Here is a 23,699-nt window from a genome sequence, read left to right as displayed (position 1 = left end):
CTACAAGACCTGGTGAATACAGAGAAACCATTGTCTGAATAGCAGATGTTTTTAGCCATTAAGCTACATCTACTGGCACAGGTGACAGGTGGACAATCTTGGATACAGATTTGAAGATGTAAAGATTTCAGACTATTCATCACATTTTTAGACCCAGGATGCCTGTGTTAGATTTTGCCATTAAAAATAATGTTTAAGATATAAATCAGGTTACACAAATTGCTGACCAAATATTCCCAAAATCCCTTCAAGGTGCCAGAACTAAATGAGGCTTAGTAGAAGGCTGATTTGTTTTTATTTTTGAAATTACAAAATACTGTAGTATCATAAAATATTAGTTTTTTTTAATTAATTATAAATAATTATAGTATATATTAATTAATTATATTACTATTACACATTTATATTATATATATATATAGATATATATATATCTATAGATATATATATATATATATATATATTATAATATTTATAATTACAAAATAGTATTTTTGCATTCATTTTTACAGGTCAACTGTCTACCTTAGGTGCTGGTTACCATTAAATTGTCTTGCTGCGTACATTTTAGAAATTGTTAATATTACATGTACGTCTCATTCATATTGCATGTAGATCATTATACAACAATGAAAAATGTTTAAAATAAAATAAAAATTAAAAAATAGTATAGCATTGTCACTGTTTGATGTCATGTCATACTTCATATTAATAAGTGTAATATAATATGAGGTATAATAGTTATATGTAATATGAATTTTAAAAAATGTGACATATCAGTTAGCATTAGTAGGCATTACACAGGTCTGGTGTTTTGACTCACCTGTCGCAGTGATTGCACTTGAAAGGCTTGGCGCCGGTATGTTTGCGGTAGTGCCTCGTCAACTCGTCGCTTCTCGCGAACCGCCATTCACAGCCTTCCCATGAGCACTTGTACGGCTTCTCCCCTGACAGGACACACACACAGACGCACACACTTGATTAAAAAAGCACTTTCTTCCTCGTGGGGCCTTGAAATCAGCGATTCGGTCCAGCCAGCCGTCTAATTCATTTGTTTTAAGTTGATTAGCCTATCAGAAGAGTGTTGACACAATTGGAGTTTATGAAATACATGATCGTCATTAGAGCGCACAGCTGTTGGACCAAATGAACTCATACTTGATGAGCTTCCAATGAGATCTTCACTGCGTTTAACAGATGTGAGAGGCTGCATTCACATTTTTGATATTGTATGTTTTCGTTGTGGATGGGAGCTGCCTTGTAGGAGAGCTGCGGTTCGTATGGGGTCTCATCGCTCGTTCATTAGCGCTGCTGAACGGAACGTATGAAATGGGGGGCAGGCAGAGTTTATTTGGATCTCTGGGAGAGGTGATAATTGGAGTAGTAATGATGGGTAATGGGGAGGAACCTCATATTTACTGTCAAGCAGCTGGCCCTGTCTCCACTGTTTGCCACATCTACAAATCTTCTGAAACAAGACTGTGGCTTCATATAAATTTCTTGACGATAAAATAAGTCAGATTTTCATGCAAACAGGACTCCCAAATTTAACTAGCAGCCATTAAAGGGTTCATATGATGCGATTTCAAATTTTCCTTTCTCTTTGGAGTGTTACAAGCTCTTGGTGAATAAAGAAGATCTGTGAAGTTGCAAAGACTAAAGTCTCAAATCCAAAGAGATATTCTTTATAAAAGTTGAGACTCGTCCACGCCCCCCTGAAACGGCTCGTTTCAGAAGGCGGGGTATAGAGGATAAACAATAATGTACAATATGTGGAAAATAATGTGTTTTTTTTAACGTTAAACCGCATAAACACATTTCATTACACCAAATACACAAAATAATGTTCTTTTTAGCAGCATCATATGACCCCTTTAAATCAACATGAACTCAAATATGAAATCAAAATTGATCTTAAAAATTTTATTATTTTTTATTTATTTAAAAATATTCAAGCAACATTAATTTTTACTGACATGATATAATGTTGACAAATAACCAAGTAGTTTCAGGTAGGAAGTACTAGCATTTACAACACATTTGTTTTACCCATGCAATTGATTGATTGAAAATGATCATTCATTCATTCATTCATTCATTCAAGTTTATATATATATAAGCTTATTTTTTTTAAAGCCTATTTTTTTGTTTATTTTAAATGTTATTTTATGTATTTGTTTGGTTATTTATTTATTTATTTTAAAAGCCTATTTAGTTATTTATTTTAAATGGCCTTTCATTTATTCATTAGGTTATTAGATTATTAGGTTGTTAAAAGCCTATTTAGTTATTTGTTTATTTTAAAATTGTTCTATTATTTATTTATTAGGTTATTCATTAAAAAAAAATTTATTTATTTTCTTAAGGTTTTTTTTTTCATTTATTAGATTACCTATTTATTTATTTATTTATTTATTTATAAATATTATTTATTTATTTTAAAAGCCTATTTAGTTATTTGTTTATTTTATTTATTATTTATTTATTGTTTGTATTTAAAGACTATTTATTTACTTATATTTATTTATTTACTTATTTTTTATTTAAAGCTTTATTTATTTATTTATTTTTAAAAGGACTGTGAATTCATTTTGTGTCGACTTGTTGTTTGGCATGAAGAACCTTCCATGACGGCCACACTTTCATTCTGAGCCATAAAAACAATAACAAGTTATATTTAGATCAGTATTTGAGAGCTAAATTGTGTTCCCTTTCGCACACATTCACAAGGTAGCCACATTAAGCAGGACAGGTTTAGACCTGCGCTCCCTACAACTGCAGCACCAGCCAATTATAAGTCAGGGAGGCACGGATGCTCGAGTTTGTCGCCTAGCAACCGGGCAGGAGCGTAACGTAGGAGGCAGCAGTGGAGCCGGCTCGATCTGGCATCGTCTGTCCCTATGTGCCACCAGCCAATTACTGCTCATACTGGCAGGGGAGGATGCAGTTGCCTGGCAACCGGGATGTTACATGATACATGTATGTACAAGTGGATATACGTGCATATGTGCAGTGGGAATGAAAGTGCATGGACGAGGCTAACGGTGTAAGCTGAAACCGGGGCGAGACCCGAGAATGGTTCCCAATTATAGAGTCCCGTTCAGAGACACACCAGTTGCCTGGCAACTCCCCACCCCCATCACACAACCTTTCCTCTCTCACACACACTTTTTCTCTCTCTCTGCACCCTTACAGGTGCCGGAGTCTTGCTTAATTACATTTTCTCAGTTAAACTGCAGACAGAAAGACTCATTATGATCTATGCGGCTCACGGCGGCACCAAGCAGAAAGCCATTTTCTGCCCTTCACCGCTCTTCCTAGTTTTTTACGAATCAGACTTCGTTATAATAGCATGCAGAACAACAGACAAAGTGGAAACGAGTGCCGCCATGTTCCTCTCTTCACCCCTCTGCATTTCCGTGGAAACCTGCTCTTATCTCGTTCCCGAACGCCATTCATAAAACGCTCCAGAGGGCAATGTCATTTCCATTCTGGCTGCCTTCGTTTCTGTACAAATCTCAATCACAGAATTTGTCCAAGTATTAACGCCTCCGAAATAGGATTTTGCTAATTGCAAACGAGTTGACGAATCGCTTTGCATCAGATTTGAACGCAGCTCATTGCTGCTTTGTTTTTTGAACAAATGCAATACAGAAATACAGAAATTCCTCAAGGACTACAGCTAATGAATTATGCAGTTTTACTTAGCAAAAAGGAATTAAAATGTACAATATTGTATCAAGCAAGCACAACAGCACAGCATTTATAATATAATATAATATAATATAATATAATATAATATAATATAATATAATATAATATAATATAATATAATATAATATAATATAATATAATATAATACTTTTTTGAGTAAAATCATGTAAACAGTCTATAATATATTGTTTGGTATCAGAGTTTAATGCAACTCTGCAATATAGAAATTGATAAAAGAGTAGAGCTAATGAATAATGCAGTTTTAGTTTGATTTTGATATTTCATAAATATGTACAGATATGTAGTTCTGAAATATTATTTGTGTTCCAGTATATTTAACGTATGTTACTTTTGTGTCTCATTCACATCAAACATGGTGTGACACGTCAAGCTTGACTATGCACAAATTAGATTTAAGAACTATTGCGGACAGTAAGATTTTCAGAGAATTGTTACTATAAGACTTCCGAAAGCTTGGAAAGTGCACAAGTCGTTTCAAATACTTTTATGGTGCTTTCTTGTCCTTTTTGGACCTTGACAAGGCGTCCTGGTATTCTTGTGCATTCTGGGCTGTCAATCTTCGTGTCATAATATATACATCCTAAATACTTTCTAATACATCAGAAGGGAGCCATTAACATGTGGCATGTTCTGGTTTCAAGAAATGGGGATCTGCTCTGGTGTGTTAACAGGCGTGCAGCAGACATAGGGAAATATACAGGCGAGTACGTCTCATTCCAGCCGGTCCATCCATCATGAGGCAGTTATTCACTCCGTGGACAGCTTTGGGACAGCAGTCTGAGTGCTTTTGGATTGAGATCGAAGAGACAGAGAATTATGGCCATTTCCTGCACCATTCGAATCTGCTGAGGAAGTACTGTGGCAACCTTGAGAAAATGTTTGCCGCCGAGGGGACGGACAGGCACGCTGCCATGACGACGACGAAGTACCATTAATTACATCAACTTGTCGCTTATTGTGTAAAATTAGATTGATTGCGCAAAATAAGAAAATTAATGATAAATGTGGTGGAATTGACTATTTCTAAATATATCATGTTATTACTGTAAGAGCAGGTTAAGTGTTTATAGCTGCAACTAAACTAAACACTTTATTAGATTTACACACACACATATACATATATATATATACACACACACACACACACACACACACACACACACACACACACACACACACACACATAATATGTATGTATGTATAATGTTGGTTGAATGAATGATTCAATTACTCACTCAAATAAAGTCACTTGTTTAATTCCTGTATGATTTAGTTTTCCAGAACAAATCGGTTGACTGAATGATTCAATGTCTGACTCAAATGCAGTAATTTGTATCATTTCTGAATAAATCAGTATTTTAGAACAAATCAGTTCTACAAACGATTCAATGACTCACTCATAAAGAAATCAACTTGTTTCATTCCTGAAAGAATCAGTACTTCTGAAGAAATCAATTCAGTAAAGGACTCAGTGATCTACTGAGTTAATCGTTTCAATCAGTTTTTCAGAACAAATCGGTTGAATGAATGATTCACTCAAATGTAGTAATTTGTATTGTTCCTGAATAAATCAGTGTGTTAGAACAAATCAGTTTATTTACAAATTATTCAATGACTCACTCATGAATACAGTTAATTGTTGATTGTTTTTGAATGAGTCAGTTAAGTGAATGATTCACTGACTCATTAAAGGGATAGTTTACCCAAAAATTCTGTCATCATTTACTCACCCTCATGTCATTCCAAACCTGTATGATTTGCTTTCTTATGTTGAAAATAAAAGAAAATATTTTAAAGATTGCTGGTAATCAAACAGTTGGTGGTTGCCATTGACTTCCACAGTATTTTTTTCCTACTATGGAAGTCATGGGGCACCAACCAACTGTTGGTGCAACTCATATAGGTTTAGAACGACATGAGGGTGAGTAAATGATGACAGAATTTTAATTTTTGGGTGAACTACCCCTTTAATTCAAAGCCGGTCTACTTGCCACCTACTGGGGAACTTTGCAATATGCAGGACCAGTCACTGAAAAATGGGAAAACATCAGCACAATAATCACAGCAAATAATTAGTGAATTACAAAAAACAAAAACAAAAACAAAATATTGCCTACCTGTATGTGTCCTCTGATGTGCCTTCAAATGTGAACTCTTGGTGTAGACCTTCCGACACCCGTTGAACTGGCAGCGATGGACCCTCTTCTTGTTCTCTGCCATCTCGCCAGATCCCATGGTGCAGGTGCCGCCCTGTTCTCCATCGCTCTGTGCTCCGCTGCTGCCGTGCTGAGGAGAAAGTGGGACCGGGTGGGCTGCCACAAGCTTGGCAGAGCTCAAGCCCACCTTTCGGGCCACTAGCTTGAGCGTGAGGGTCCCGTCGGGCGAGGCACTGAGTGTGTGGGTGGGTTTGACTAAGTGACGGCCCAGTTCTGGGGACGAGGGAGGTGTTAGGGAGGTGACGGCGTTCAGCTGGGCTGCGTTGACCCCTAAGGTGATGTCTGGAGAGGTCACAGTAGAGGAAGTGGAGGAGAGAGTTTCTTTGCGTGGGGTGAGGCGAGGAGGAGGAGGAGGAGGACTGGGTGGGTTGTCGAGGCTGGGAAGGAGGGGGTCTAACGGGTCTTCTTCCGCTTCTTCCTTCATGAAGGAGGGTGTAAGGAGGCCATCTAGTTCCTCGTCAAAAAGGTCAGACAGTCGTTTGGGTTCTGTCTGCAGATAGCGTTCCAACTCCAAACATGTCTGTGGAAAAAGATTTAGGTGTTTTTATTGACCTGAACTCTGTAAACAATTTGCCATTCTTGTACACGCAACACCTACACATCATAACTGGCACAATTTATTAATATAACCTTTATGTAAGCATTTGTAAAGCCTTTCTTACATAGATTATTTTTGCCGTTCCATTGACAAAAAATGGTACAATTTTGTTGTAAAACCTTAATGTCAAGACTTCATAAAAATATAAGACTTCAGGAATTGAATAATTTATTCTTAAAAACCTATATGTAAAGCATTTGTAAAACCAATCTTGTGGCAATCCATACTTATGTAATTTTTTTTTGTACATGGATTTTCAGTTAAATTTTAAAACGTGCCAGTGACCTAAAACCATTCAGATTTTATTATTATTATTATAATATTTATTATTATTTGTAAAATGATGCTTGATTTGCATTTTTTTCCATATAGAACTTTAAGCATTCGTAAACAATTCTTATGACAATTGTTTGTAAAAACAATACATAAGAATTGCTTACTTTATTTACAAAACCTTTATGTTAAGCTTTCGTAAAAACATTCTTAAATTAATCATCCCTTAAACAGTTTTATTTGTAAATTGTCACCAAGAATGCAATATTTTTTTGTAAAGCATTCTTACATTGGTCATAAAAAAATGCCATTTTTACAGAAATCATTCATAAATAATTTGCATAAAAAAAATGTATGTTAGAATTACATCTGTATTTGCACATATTTATTGTGCTGGTTTCATGATTTAGTCATCAGTCATAAAACTACTTTACATCCTGGAGGTTTATATATATATGGCCTCAGTCCTGTCACTGAGATGCATCTAAAATGCAGTTGTTACTTGACACCAGATCCATTTCTTCTTTTAATATCACTTTAAATATCACATTTACACTTTGTTTGTACCTATTAAACAACCCAAGCAATTAAATGAAAGATAAAATCATCCAGGCTAATCTATCTCATTAGCGCTGCGTGTAATGTGATTTTTTTTCAGACTAACCCCTTTCTTGACTGTTAACTGGGTACTGAGACTGCTACTGCATATCATTTGCTTCAGCAGGTCTTCAGGAATAGATGGTTACACTGTGATTGATTACACAGGCTAGACTGGAGCTCTCTGGAGCTGAAGAAACAGACCTGGCCTGAATTGCTTGTTAGAGCGCTTTATGTGGAGCAAAACTGGCTCTTCAAACAGAAGGAGAGAGAGAGAGAGTGTGAAAGAGAAAGAGCCATCAGACTTGGATTCTTCCATTTTGGATGGGTTTTTATATTTCAGTCTAAAGAATTGTGCACAGAATAGCAGCGTCAACGCAATACAATTTTAAAGCAACTTATGAGCTGCTGCTACTCCAAGGGACAATAAAATTTTCTTTGTTTTGAAACTAAACAACACAAAACCTCTTCCAGTGTACACTTTTAAAACTGTAAACTGCTTTAAAAAATGTAAAATGCTCTTTTGCAATTGCTACACGTCATATATGATTGTGATATATATTGGGTAGAGCCCACGTCACATTAATTGTGCACAATTAACAGTCTTTTATGACTGTATGATAGTATATATATATATATATTATATATATATATATATATATATATATATATATATATATATAATATATATATATATATATATATATTTACTAGTGCTGTCCAAATTAACGACGATTAATAATCACATCCAAAATATATTTTTTTGTTTACATAATATATGAGTGTGTACTGGGTATATTTATTATGTATATATAAAAACAAACACATCCATGTATATATTTAAGAAAAATATGTTGTTTATATATTACATATATTTATATATAATATAAAATATTAATATGTACATGTAAATATTTTCTAAATATATATTAAATGTGTGTGTACTAACATATACATAAATAAACACAGTACACAAATGTACACATTATGTAAACAAAAACTTTTATTTTGGATGAGATTAATCTTTTGACAACACTAATATCTACCAACACTTATTTGATTTACATATCATTGTCAATTTAGCATTATATTTATGCATATATGCTTAAAGGATATACAGTGTATATATAAATATATATATATATATATATATATATATATATATATATATATATATATATATAAATCGATATATATATATATATAATACAATAATAATACCAAATAAAAGCGGGAATTTGTAAATAAATAAAATTTTTTTTATTAAATAATATTATTTATATTACATAAAAGAGAAAAGAAAAAAAATAGTTACAAAAAATGTAAGAATGTAAAATAATAAAATGCTTCTCCTTTAAAGTATATTTTTTTGCATAGTTGTCTAAGAAGGAGCAGTAAAGTCAAGTTTTTATTTTCTGAAACGTTTCTCATAACATGACCCAAACCTTTTACAAAATCATAAAGAACAGTAACCTATCATCTTAGACAAACTGGCCTCTAGCTATAAATGTCTCGCTTGAATCTCTGGCTCCAAACACGACGGCGGTTCGGAGCAGCTTCTGTTGCTAGGCGATGTTGTTTGCTTGTCATTTTATGAAAGGAGCGTCTGCCGTTTTTTCTCAGCGTTAAAAGCATTTTAATGTCTGCGCTGAACTGAAGGTTTCAGAAGTCAGGTAAACAGAGCATAGCTGAACTGACATTACCTGAGACGTCACCTGGAATATCTAAACATGACAGAAGACGCTATAGTTAGAAGACACAGATCTTCGCATAACCGTCTCCGAGCAATCTGCTAAAGGAGCCATCTCTCTCAACTCGTTCAAAATAAATATTTGCATTTCTAAAAATCTGTTGTTTTCCCTTTTACAAAAACACACATGGTTTCTCGCTGCGCCCTGAACTGATGGGTAATTAGTCACTTAAATGAAGCAGTAAAGAGATACTCTCCATTCAGTGAAAGCGCTGATGGGTTTGTGCATCTCTGTGCATGTTTCCCAGCTCAACCAATGACATTTAAAAGCCTTCACTCAGCACGCCGGCAGCGGTGCACACTGTATGGGCCCTTTGGATGCACGCCGACACAGGAGGGATTGATTTTCTAATGTGCTATAGGGCTGCGGTGGTCTGGCATGTCATGCCTGCATGCTGTTGAACTGTCACATGTATGACAGGAACACGGGCAGACTGAGTTCATGGGAGCTCGCGTGAGCACATCATATTGAGAAAGGACAGACGTGTGCATATGTGTGTCGTGAAAAAGAGGCAGATACATTTTGAAGGTGAGGCGTTTGGTAGTCAGGTTTTACTTATCGCTCTTTTGCTTTTCTCCGTCTCTTTGCCCCTCCTCCCACAGGCCCTGAGGAAGTGACATTCAGGGGATATTGTTACTTAAAATGGAAGCAAATTCAATGCGTCCAGTGCTGTCTGGGTCGCTTTGGGCCATGTGATTTAGCGGTGCGGCAGACTGGATGCCAGTCAAGTCGAAAGAGACGCTGTAAAAGCTACCCGACGGATTCGCAAATCTCTGACAATTTGGATGTTTAATCCAAACTGATCGCAACTCGACACCCCGGTTTTGCAATAAAATAGGCAATAAAAAGGCAGAGTGTCGCTCAGTTTGATAACAGATGGCTTGAATTTCTTGTTGTAGTCCCTGTGTGGGTCACACATGATCTGCGAGAGACTGTGACATAAAACAAACCTCAAGTCCCAAGTCAAGGTCATTCTGTGTCTTCCAGGCATTTCATTGCAATCAGAAAGCCAAGCCAAGCTATTCGATATTCATGAAACTGAGATGTATGAATTAGTATGAACAGATAGAGTGCCACACATAGTTTTCATCTGCAAAAACCAATTAGATGAAACGCCATTAGCATTACATAAACTTTCTAAAAAACAGCTTGTCTAGATTGAATGAGACACATTCAAGCAAATAGCAGATATTTACAACCCAAGAAATGAGCTGGTAATTGTAAATAAGCAACAGTTAAAACCTTATATAATAAAAAAAAATATAATATTTTTTTAAATAATAAAACATTATTATTAATACTAATAATTTTATTGTATTATTATTAATATATTATTATATTAAATTAATATATATATATATCTATATATATATATATATAATATATATATTATATACTATTATATATATAATATATATATATATATAATTAGTGTTATATAATTAGTGCTGTCAAACAATTAATTGTGATTAATCATATCCAAAATAAAAGCTTCTGTTTACATAATATATGTGTGTGTACTGTGTATATTTATTATGAATATATAAAACACACACATGCATGTATATATTTAAGAAAAATATGTTATGTTTATATATTAAATATATTTATATGATATAAATTATATGAATAGAAATATATACATGTAAAAATACATGTAATTATTTTCAAAATATATGCTGTATGTGTTTGTGTATTTATATATACATAATAAATAGACTTTTATATATAAACTTTTATGTTGGATACGATTAATCACGATTAATCATTGTACAGCATTTATATATATATATATATATATATTTTTAATTATATATGTATATATATATATGTATATATATATATATATATATGTATATGTGTATGTATGTGTTTATATGTATATGTATGTATATATATATGTATATATATGTATATGTGTATATGTATATATATGTATATATATATGTATATATATGTATATATATATATATATGTATATATATAAGGTATATATATATATATGTATATATATGTATATATATATATATATATATGTATATATATATATATATATATATATATATATAAATGCTGTAAAAATCACAGCTAGAAATGGGCATGCATACTAGAGCAATGATCGATCAAGAACGAATACTGAAAGGTCATAAACTTTTCATTTTTAATTTGGTGGTCCAGTTGGTTAGAATTGGTCCACAACATGTTCTTCAAAAAAAAAAAAAAAAAAAACAGCAGACAGAACTCTGGCATCTGAGATACATTTTTACTATTTCCACTTGACATGCTGTCTTAAAAATGCAACATTCGAGGCACGAAATGCTTATAAATTTGGCAAGATGTGATGCAATGGTAAAACATGTTGTTCTGATGCATATGTACATTGACAGGCAATTTAAAAATAGCGCAGAAAGAACTCATTCTACACTCAGCTGATTGATTTGGAGTATTTAAGCAGCCAAAATGAACATCCCCAGTGACAACCACTACACTAATGACAAAAACATCACCACAGAAACACAACAAACAAATGAAAAACATCAACTAACATTAACCAGGTGTGATGTTTCTTCTTTTTCTCCAATTTTGCTCCAAATATCTTTTAATTGGCTGTTTAATTGGCTCTTTTAATACAGCAGTTTCAACATTTGCGTGTCGGCGAAATCCTGCTGTGCCAATATGCTAATATATATATATATATATATATATATATATATATATACATATATATATTTTTTTTCTTCATTTTATTTGTCACACTTGAACATATATCACACGCACAAAAATTGAGTGGATTTGAGGATTTTATGCGGGTGTTAAAAAATATTTAAAAAATCCTTCCCTCACGGGTAAATGTGTCCTGCTATAGGAATGAATGGAACTTTAAAATAAAAAAAAAATTATTTATTTAAAAAAAAATACAAAATCTGACACAATCCAGAAAAAAAAAAAAAATCCAAATGAAGGGCTGAGACTACAGAATATTCCCAAGACAAAATAAAACACTTACATATCCCCCTACACACACACACAAACACACATACATGGTACACGCACACACATAAAGATACATTATAACGCGCATGATTAAGCAAAATAAGGTAAATAAAATAAAAAAAAATAACCCCCCCCCCCCCCCCCCAAAAACCCCCGCACCCCCCCCCCCCCCCCCCCCCCCCCCCCCCCCCCACCCCATAAAAAACCTACATAAAAAAAAAAAAATGCCATATAAGCTTCCTGGACCAAAAAAGTTTCTTTGAGGCCTTTGGGTCATTTAGACCTGCGAAGGAAAGATTTGTTACAAAACGCGAGGGAAGGAAGAAGGCTAGGAATTTGGGATTGAATATATATGGCTGGATCTGATTTTTTAGCCATAGTTAATTTTAGTCAATTACGTTTTTTTCTCCCCTGTTTTATTTATGTTTATGTCACAGCCTGCAGACGTTATGTCCACTTTAAACTTTTAAAATAAAGATTCCAAAGTTTTTTTTTTTTTTTTTTTTTTTTTTTTGCAGTGATTCCATACAAGAAACCAATTTTGTTTCTCCAAAGAACCTTTCAGCGAACAGCTTTTAAAAAAAACTGCTTTTTGTTGGTGTGATGAACATTTTAAAAATCTGAAGTACCCCTTTTTTTCACTATATAGAACCTTTTGTCCAGTGGAAAGATTCCATAGATGTTCAAGGTTCTTCATGGAACCAATCAATGCCAATAAAGAACCTTCATTTTTAAGAGTTTAACAAAAAAAAAAAACAAAAAAAAAAATAGCTCTTTTAAGAACTGAAAGGTTCTCTTAGAAACCTAAAATTGTTCCTCAGATTAGTAAAAATGGTTTTCACAATAGTAAAAATTGGTTCTCTGAACTGTTCACTGAAAGGTTGTTTTGGCAACCCAAAATGGTTCTTCTATAGCAACCCTCTATTTTTAAGAGTGTAGTTCGGATATGGTATACAAATAGTACACAAATAATTAAATCATAATAAACCTCAGTTACATCTTAACTCCATCTTATGAAGGGTGCATGTATCTACCAGTATCTAATGTCACTGTGTGCAAAAACCGAGCAAGTGAAGACCCCCTGCCGTTATCTAGCACCACATCGTAGAAGGAGCGACTGTCAAACATGGTGAGGTTTGAACTGATAAAGTGAGTCATTTGTGACGTGCCCTGCAGCGAGCGCAGCTGAGAATATGAGAGCGAGAAACGCAAAGCCCTTCACTGTCAGTCACTTAGGTGCCCTTTTTTTGGAAGCCTGTCCATCGTTGCCGATTTGTGACCTGTTCCTCGCCGCGGGTTTGGCGCGATCTATCATCTGTAAAGTGATGAACCTGGCTCACGATCGGTTGTTATGGCAGCAATGTTGACACGTCTGTCTTCTGTAGTCGAACCCGCTGCGCAATTATCTTTTCTGCATCCGTGCACCTGTGACAACATGTCACTTCCTCTTGCATCTTAGTATGGCCTCTAGTCATCGAACCCATCACAATACCGCCGTATATCCAGCAAAAACGGAGCAACGGGTGAGCGCAATATGAGACCGGCTATCGCTCGCACTATATTAAGTTTAATATAAGGTAATCTGATTTGAGAAAGGAGTTGGAGATACCCTCATACAATCTTCCCCTCGCACCATGACGCTCAGCGGGAATACCGTCATGCGGTGCGCCAATTAACAGCGAAGCACTGCCTCCCTCCAGCAGACAAAGCTAATAAAACAAGCTGGTTATAAAAATGAATGAGGAGTCCGTGGAAGAGAAGCAGCACCGACATCCAGACCAAATGCAAACAGCTGTTAAGCGAGTTGACAGAGAAATGCTCTATTAATTTTTGGGAGATGATTTAGAATCAGCTGTCTCCAGCTAAAGGCAGTTGGCGGGCGGAGAGGCAAAACATGGGAACAGGGGTTATTTGTCAGGTCAGTTCAGGTTGCTGATCGCTGTACTAGAACATTTGTCAGTTGTGGAAAATAATCTTCCTCTGCGGCTGGAACCTGCATTTCCAATTTCGAGAATGGAAGAATCGTTTGCTGCTCGGGACACGTGATGTTTCCATATCAGCCTCCTTTCAAAAGCATCTGCACTTAGATGCATTAACTGTTGTGCTATGCTGAAAATCCTTTACCTAATTTGGTGTTCCTGTGACCAGCCTTTTAAAAATATTTTGCTATTTTATCACCAAATCTTGGACTCGGTCCTTTTGTTAACTTTTTGGGAAACAAATACAAATCCTGTCCTAATTCAAGGAAAAAAAGTTGATAAAATGGTTGAATCCAGTATTTGGTCATAACAGCAGAAAGAGAAATGTATAAGAATTGTGTTTGTGTGTGTGTGTTTGTGAGTGTGTGTGTGTGTGTGTGTGCGTATTTCAACATTGATAATAAGAAATTATTATCGTTTCTTGAGCAGCTAATCAGGAATAAATTACATTTTTAAAATATATTAAAACAGAAAACAGTTATTTTAAATTGTAATAATATCTCACAGTATTACAGTTTTTACTGTATTGGCGATCAAATAAATGCAGCCTTGGAGACTTCTTTTAAAAATCTTGATTATTTCAAACTTTTGATCTGTAGTTTGTGAATTTTATTTATTTATTTATGTATTAGGAACATTATTCCTCTCTATAAATTCCTAAATGAGTAACGCAAATAGGTATTTGTTGCCATTCTGATCATACCAACTGTCTGATATACCACACGAAAGCTGATTAGCCACTGAACACAACAAAGAAACCCTTCCAAAGGCTTTTTAAAAGACCAGGCCCTGTTAGATATACACAGCGACTCCAGCTATCCACTTACTCCAATGACACCCTCCTGACGGATGGGCTTAGAAGTGAAACTCATCCAGCCTGTTCTCTGATCAGTCATTGATCTGTAATGTAAGACTTGGGCTAAAGGGAGAGAGGGACCACAAATGACCACCTGCCAGTGCTTTGATTCAGGAAGGGACTGGCCAGCTGGCGGCACCCTGAGACACAATCCCCCTTCAGGCTGCGCCCGATCGATAGGACGGGGGGAATGATGGGGCCGTGCGTGATCTCATCAACAGTGGCCCTCACAACTCGCCCTGCCTCCCATTTACAGCCTCGCCAGGCAGCGCCTAAAAATAACCTACATCTCATCTGCAGGAAGCTTGCCGACACACACACTGGCACATAGTCTCCGCCATACAGAACTCAAGAGATGCGTGAGCCAGACCTGACTTCAGGTTCAAAGCTACTAGGAAGACTTTATAGTGAGTTAGAAGCATTTACATGACCAAGTTACTAAACATTTGATAGATAGATAGATAGATAGATAGATAGATAGATAGATAGATAGACAGATAGATAGATAGATAGATAGATTTCCATCAGTACAAAAATATAATTATTATATATAATTAATACAACTTTTATAAATCATATACATAAATTATAAATACGCAATTTTATAAATTATTGTATTTAAATTATTATTAATTATTATTATTATTAATACTACACTGTTATTAATTTAATAATTGTATTTCAATTTAATAATAATAAATTATATATATATATATATATATATATATATACATATATATAATAAGAAACATAATACAAATAATTTATATATCATCATATTATATATATATATATATATATATATATATATATATATATATGTGTGTGTGTGTGTGTGTGTTAATATTTTAATATATTTGTAATATTTTGATTAATTTTAATTATATTTTTCTGAGCAAAAATGCTATAAAGAATTGTATTAAAATGACGATTAATTATTATTATTATTAATAAATTATTATTATTGTTATTTAGAATACTCTCTATATATAACAAGTTATGTTAGAGTAGTGATATTTTTAAATAATTTAAAAATATATTTATTATATCATTTTATATACATTGTAATTTTTTTATTGTAATTAAATTTGAATTTCACTAAGTTAGTTACAGCTAGCTAGACTGTAGAAATATTTGTTACCAGCTACCTAAGTAATTTGATTTAATCAAAGAGGAATTTTATATAACTACTTAAGAACTCCTTTGAGTATTAAAGTTTGTTACCGCAACAGTAACGTAAAAATGCATGCTAAGCTGGACTGGCCATCGTATTAGCCAAGCGTCTGTATATGTGTACATAAATATGTTTCTGGTCTTGCTTGACTTCGTAAAACTAAAATTTACTACACAAAACGTATTAAATTATCACACAGACTCCAGAGTAGTTTCTAAGCATCCCTGCTGACTTTTTCAAAGGAATGACATTGATCTAAGTGTACGAATGCTCACATTATCTGAGCACGGCCGTTTGCTCAATGTAGGCTAATGCCTCCTGACACCTTTAAGTAACCATAAAGGCAAAGCTGGCACTTGTGAAATGCATCCGGAAGAGCCCTGTTGACATAAGCATTAACAGGAGCGTGTGCAGTGAGGGACAAAACAATGGCCTCCACTAAAGATGTAAATGTTTCCACAGAGAACGTTTGTCATCTCCTTGTTGATATATGGACCTGTCCGATTCCAAACACGGCGTTCGGCGACGTCGCATATAATGGCAGAAGAGGATAATGACTTAATTATGCCTGTGCTTATCAAGGAACCTCTGCAAACAGAATATCTTCAGTCCAATTTTTAGCGGAGATGCTTGCCGCAGCTCTTTAAAGGTGCTAAAGGTACGGAGTAGCATGCATTTCAGGTCTGATAAACCAGGTGCCTGCTATATAGCAGATATGACATAACGCCAATTAAGAAATCACACTCTTGCACAGAGGCCCTGGCATATTTTTACAAGCCGGAGGCAAATGAAGCACTCCAAGTGTTCCTGTCCCTCCTGAGCTGTAGCGCTAATCTTATGCTCGCACTTATTGAGGAAAGGCAATGTAATTAGCAATAAACCAGCTCTCTGATGTGTGTGGATCAATCAGTACTAGACCATTTGAAGCTAGTTTTACTGTTGGAGGAAGAAAGCGCTTGAATGGAAAATGGAAGTGTGCACTGACTTGCCAATAATGTGACTATTGCAAACTAAACCAGGTTCTCCAGTGGCATTTAGTTTTGCGCCCTGTCCACCCTATACATGAATAAATATAAATGTAGAAATATATAAACAAAAATAGTAATTATATAACATTTAATATTTAATATAATAATTTAATATAAAATGAATAAATATAAATGTAGAAATATGTAAACAAAATAGTACTAATATAACATTTAATATTGAATATAATAATTTTATGTAAAATATATTAAAATGAATAAATATAAATTAAGAAATAAAATATCTGTTCATATTCACACACACATACATACACAATTTATATGACATAACGCCAATTATATATATATATATATATATATATATATATATATATATATATATATATATATATATAATGTAAAAATATACATTTAGAAACTATATATACATTTATAAATACATTTGTTAAAATATATAAATATTATATTATATATATATAATATATAAATATTTATATAATAATATATATTAATTATGTAATATATTAATTATATATACTTATATTTAACTTTGCTTTAATTATTCAGTACTATAATTTATTTTTATCATTCCATTTAATAGTATTATAAATTATATAAAAAATATAAATACAAATTTGTAAATAAAATACTTATTCTTTTCACACACACACACACACACACACACACACACACACACACACACACACACACACACACACACACACACACACACACACACTACAGAGAGAGAGAGAGAGAGAGAGAGAGAGAGAGTAATTATAAAAAAAAATAAAACAAGATAGATAGCCAATCAGTCAGTAAAAATACAAAAATGTATTTCAATATAATGAACCTGCAGCTCCATAAATGAATCTGATATTGATTCATGAACTGTTCAAGGCTGCATTTCCCAAAAGCATCGTAAGCTTAAGTACATTGTAGACCAATGGAGCTACAGTACGATCAACTTAGGCTTACAATGCTTTTGGGAAACACAAACCTGATCAATTTGGTTCATCCAAGAAATAGACTAAACTTGTGTTGTACTGTACGTTTCTGATTCACTAGAAAGAACTGGCTCAGAAGAATAACTTGTTCATGAAACAGACTACATTAGTCACATTGTATTTTTTTGATTCACAAAAAAAAAAAAAAAAACTAGAAAGAAATAAAAAATAAAAATAAATAATTATAATTAAAGAATTAGACTGCACTGGTCACACTGATTCACAAAAAAACAAACAAACAAACAAAAAACCCTTAAGATTCACTTGTTCTTGAATCAGACTGCTCTGATCACACTGTATGTTTCTGACTCACTACTAAATCAGCTGAGAGTCATTTAAATGCAGTGAGCTGTTGATAACTGACTGCAAGCTCAGCTGTCTTCTGGTACCAAGTCTTTGCATTGTTTCAGGCAGTTCAGCACAATACAGTCACAGTGCCAATATAGTGGTGTGTTAAAAACCCCGGGTTAGAGGTCACTACATGGGTACAGAGCCCCAGTCAGACGCTTCATCAGCAAAACTATGTCAGGCGTGCAATAGCGCTTTGTGCGCTCTGCAACCTCGCACCTCGCCAGTGTTCCCTGGACACTCGTTGTATGCGTCAAGGCCTTTGTCACTCTAATTGTCAGAGGGAGTTCATTTGAATATGAATTAGTGTTGACATTTTCCCTCGCAATGATTTGAGTGGAAGCTAAAAAGGGAGTAGGCGCTTTGCTATCAGCATGTCGTATTAATCCACGAAAAATTGTGCGAGGGCTAAATCAGGATTTACAAAAGAAGGAACATTAGTGGTGGTGCCTCAAAGTCAATCCAATATATTTCCCATTGATTCGAATGCTTGAACCGTGCAGCGATGCTTCTTGAAGGAAAATAAAGGACGGCGTGCCAGAGATAATCCGAGCGACAATGCCAAAGCGCCGTACGGGATCCACTATCTAGCTTTAACAGGATTTGGGTGTTTATGTGTTTACAGCTTGCCTTGCGGGCCGCAGTCTGGCAATGCAAACTAATCTTATCAAGATCCACCAATTTTCATTAAAGCACTCATAGAGCATTAAGTCTCAGCGTGAATCCATTGATAGCAGGGGAGCGAAGGGGGTGTTGCTCATTTTAACTGAGGGTTAACAGCTTGTTTCCATACAAGGGGCGACTGTCTGCCCTGAGGATGGGACGACCTGTTGTGGCACGAGGCAGTGGGCCTAATCCTCATAATGAGAGCCACAAAGACAAAAGCATTAAAGCATGGAGCAAAATAAGGATAATGGGTGAAAAAACTAGGCGACGTTGCTTAATGAGCTAAAGGGAAATGTTTTTTAGAAAACTTGATGTGCGGATCTATGATCACAAGTCAGCTTTAACAATGTAAACAACACATTCCCACCCAATTTACCTAAATCGGAGATGGGAGATGCAGTGCTCTGACATGTTGCATGGTGGTGATTATCAGGGATGGAATTGTGAATAATGATTCAGATTGATTAAAGGTTCTATTAATAATCGTGTTACAGAAAAAGTATTACGGAAAACCAATTTTGCTACCGAATCATGTTATCATTTCAAGAAATAAATGTTTTAATTAATTAAATTAGTGAGATCAATAAATGAAATTTACTTTAAAAAAAGTACAAAAGTACACAGAAGTGTTAATGTCTCTAACGGCCTAAATTAACTCCAGTTATAGGTCTTAATACTAAACAATATTACAAATAAATAAATAAAATGTATGGTAACATATTTCATTCATATTACATATTCATAACTGATTTTTGACAATATACTGATTGGTTCATTGGATGACATTATAATATATAATATAAAGTTATATATATACATTATAATATATAATATAAAGTTTTATAAAAAAATTAATTAATTAAAAATAAAATAAAATTGAGCAACCAATTTACAGTGCTGACAATATATATATATATATATATATATATATATATATATATATATATATATATATATATATATATATATATATATACTTCATGCTTTTAACACTATATAAATGATTTTTCACAATTGTAATGAAAACAAAGTTGATTAAAATATAGAAAATACTAATTCAATGTGTAATTTGCTCTTTGTAATTGAAAACAGTTGCAAAGAAAACCCTACATCATTTTTTCCCAGTGTACAGTTAATATTGTTTAAAAAGAATTGGATTTGTGTGATTTTGTCTCATTTGTCATCAAGTTGTTTTTTTCAGTATTGTATGGCTTCTGGCCACCCTGCTCATTAAACATTAGCATCAGCCATTAAAAACGCATATTGGTCAACCACTAATAATTTTCTAATTCTATCCTTTCTTCTGCTGTCCCATAAAGGCAAAATGCCCATTACAATAAATAAAGGATAGTACACATTCATCAAGACACCAGAGATACCATCTCCATATCTTACCTGCATGAGTCAGTACACTCTCAAATGCATCCAGATGAACTGTGTAGCCCAAATTTCGAGTGAGAAATTGACAACTGCACCCCCTCTATCAGCATGAACCATGGTACCATCATGAAGATTCTCCCTGGTGTCCTACTCTCTCCTCCTTTTGATTTGCATTACAAAGGGCAGGATCAAAGGGCTCGGGTTGGGTAAGCTGGCAGTGAACATCCCTCTACGGCGAGCCATTGTGTTGTTATGCAGCTCACATTCGACACAGTGCAACAGGCCTGGTGTGGGGAGATTCCCAGCGCTGCTCTGATGCATCCGATGCGGCTTTTAGTTTTGGCCAGTTTCTGACCAAAATGCGAGGGATTTTTGGCTTGTACTGTGGTGATTGCGCAAAATTCTTTGGTGGATTGCTTGCATGCCAGTCTTAAATATCTCAGTAACTCTAGTAGCAAGAAACAATCGTTATTTCGAAAACTGAAGGCTGCTCTGTCTGTGTGGGTTATGATATTGGAGGAGGTGAACAGAGAAGTCTCAGCTTAAATAAAAGCTGATTTTACATTCAAATCGGCAGCATTTTCCTTTGTAGATATCATGTGTGAACATAATGCACATTTTCCAATAATAGTCTCTATAGCTGGCAATGTGGAATCTAAACATATTCCTAATACCAGGGTATCTGCATGTTTGAGAATCAAACATGATACATTTTAAGACTTAAATTCCAAGTTAAGACCAATGTTTGACAAAAAAAACCAAAAAAAAACCCCAAACAAACAACAACAACAACAAAAACAACAACAACAAAACATATTTAGCAGTTAAAAGTGAGGTTTTAACTTGTTTTAACAAGGTTTGGACGACACATTAAAATAATATTTTTTTTAGAAACATGTCTTGTCACTGCTGCAAAGGTTCAGTGCCATTCAAAGATTTGGAGTCAGTATGATTTTTTTTTTTAAGGAACTAATAATTTTATTGAGCAAAGATGCATTAAACTGATCAAAAGTGACGATAAAAATAGTGTAAATGTTATATATATATATATAAGAATCCTGGAAAAAAAGAGTTTCACAGTTTCCACTACTGTTTTCAACATTGATAATCAAGAAATTTCTCTTGAGCATCAAATCAGCATACTGTATTAGAGTGTTTTCTGGAGGATCATGTGACACTGAAGACTGGCGTAGTGATGCTGGAAATTCAGCTTTGCATCATAGGAACAAACTACATTTTAAAATATAAAACAGTAAAATTCTAAAAAATAAAAAAAAAAGTTTAAGGCGACTCTGATGGAAACTTTTCAGCTAAAAGGCTTAACATTAACCTAAAAGACCTCCACAAACAACATTTAAGACTTATTAAATGCTATTTAAGATTTTTATGGCCCCTGAACTTTGAAAGGTGTTTTGCGGACACACTTGATCCATTGCGTAATGGTGTGATCCTGATGTAAAATTTCTAGTGAAACTGGCCACATTTTAGGCACTTTGAGATTTTCACTTTGGTTGATTAGCATAATCTGTCAATTCCAAAAATGACTGACATCCTTGACAGTAAAACGTTTCTGTTCTCAGTGCCTCAGTGAGAGCATCTTCACACACACATTGCCACAAATGCAATCTAATTCCTTTCTCCTCAGTATAACAGTATTTTGATCTATCACATACTGCCTATAGGGTGGAATTGTTGCTGTAGTTAAACTCATCCCCTCTTACCGTCGACACACACACACGCAACAGTATAAAAACGGTACAAATCCGCTGAGCCAACTGCAAGCGGACGCACCTCAAGGAAGCGCAGAGCTGCCGTTTTCATATTCCCTCCATCTCAGGGAAGCGCGACAGCCCCCGCCTTCCCTTCCGCGGCGAGTTCATTGAGTTCAGTCCATTAAGGCAGAGCTGCTATAGCCTACTTACTGTGGCCATTTTGAGTTATTGCAAATAATTTACAGCCAACTTTTGCATTGTCTTTAGAGTGGACCAAGGATGCAAGATGGAGTCCAGGCATCTCAAGACTCCCACTCTTGGACCCGTTTACTCAAGTTGACCCTTCTCCGTTCCAGTATGTGATTAACATGCCTGTTAATGAAGGATGGTGAGTCACGCTTTTGGATGGCAATGCTAGCCTATTGTTCTCGAGGCACGTGGGTAATGTTTCAACCTCCGAGGAATGAATATGAGAGTCTGAGCCAAGAGTGAAAGTGAAACCTTGGGATTTGAGATGGGGAGGACGATCTTTTCACACCTGCTTGAGTTTGCGGCTCCACATGTGCTGTGATTCAAATGACTCATAATTGGATTAATTAGAAGTAGATGATTAAATACCAAAAAGTCCAGAGCATGAAACCTTTTAAAGAGAGCTGTAGAACTACTGTAGATACTGTACATTTTGAATCTTTAATGCTTTTAAAGACATCTGTATCTTCACACTCAAAAATAAATGAAAGAATAACAACAACGTTGTTGATTTCGAATGAACATGGCTAAACATGTATAAATGTGTACACACAAACTAACTTAAAGATGGTCTCATTTCAACTATTCCTCACTCCCACAGGTATTTCTAGCAATGCATCCCAAAATAACTTCCGACCCAAATAGCTCTCCCATGCTAAAACAAAGACAAACCTCTTTGTGCCACAAGAACTGGTGAGTCTGTACAGGCTCTTCTAATGAAAAATTGGGAGAACCGATGCTCTCTGTTTCTTCTGTTAAGAAAAATAAAAATAAAAAGATATGCATATATAAATATATTTGCGCCATTAATTAAATGTAGTAACTGTAACTCATTTTAGAAAAAGGTAGACAGCGTAAATAAAAATGAAGCTATATATACATATATATACATATACATACATATATATATATATATATATACATATATACATATATATATACATACATATATGCATATATATACATATATATATATCAAAATTAGAACAAAATAGCAAAAAAAGCAGAGACAAAATTCTAAATGTATTTTTAAAGCTGACAAAATTATATTAAGATTATAATTACTTTAAATTAATTTTATATTATATTATTTTTCATTCTTTCTATTGACTTGAGATAATCAGGATTGATTGTTATATTATATTAAAAGACTTATATTAAAATCCACAAATACAGCT

The 23,699-nt window shown here is 34.3% G+C and overlaps 1 protein-coding gene across 1 annotated transcript in view; it reads right to left on the bottom strand.

Moving 5' to 3' along the window:
* LOC109086743 (Krueppel-like factor 7) overlaps positions 1-23,699 on the bottom strand; it is a 37,452-nt gene that overhangs the window by 4,356 nt on the left and 9,397 nt on the right. The window contains exons 2-3 of the mRNA XM_042716971.1: positions 5,853-6,471; positions 824-947 (exon numbers count right to left, since the gene is read on the bottom strand). Of these exons, the coding sequence (XP_042572905.1) occupies positions 824-947; positions 5,853-6,471 (743 nt within the window). The remainder of the gene's footprint in view (positions 1-823; positions 948-5,852; positions 6,472-23,699) is intronic.

Source organism: Cyprinus carpio, chromosome B1 (genome assembly GCF_018340385.1).
Source record: "Cyprinus carpio isolate SPL01 chromosome B1, ASM1834038v1, whole genome shotgun sequence".
NCBI lineage: Eukaryota > Metazoa > Chordata > Actinopteri > Cypriniformes > Cyprinidae > Cyprinus > Cyprinus carpio.
Note: the sequence above shows the minus strand (reverse complement) of the source record. Positions and strands in the feature narration are given on the sequence as shown.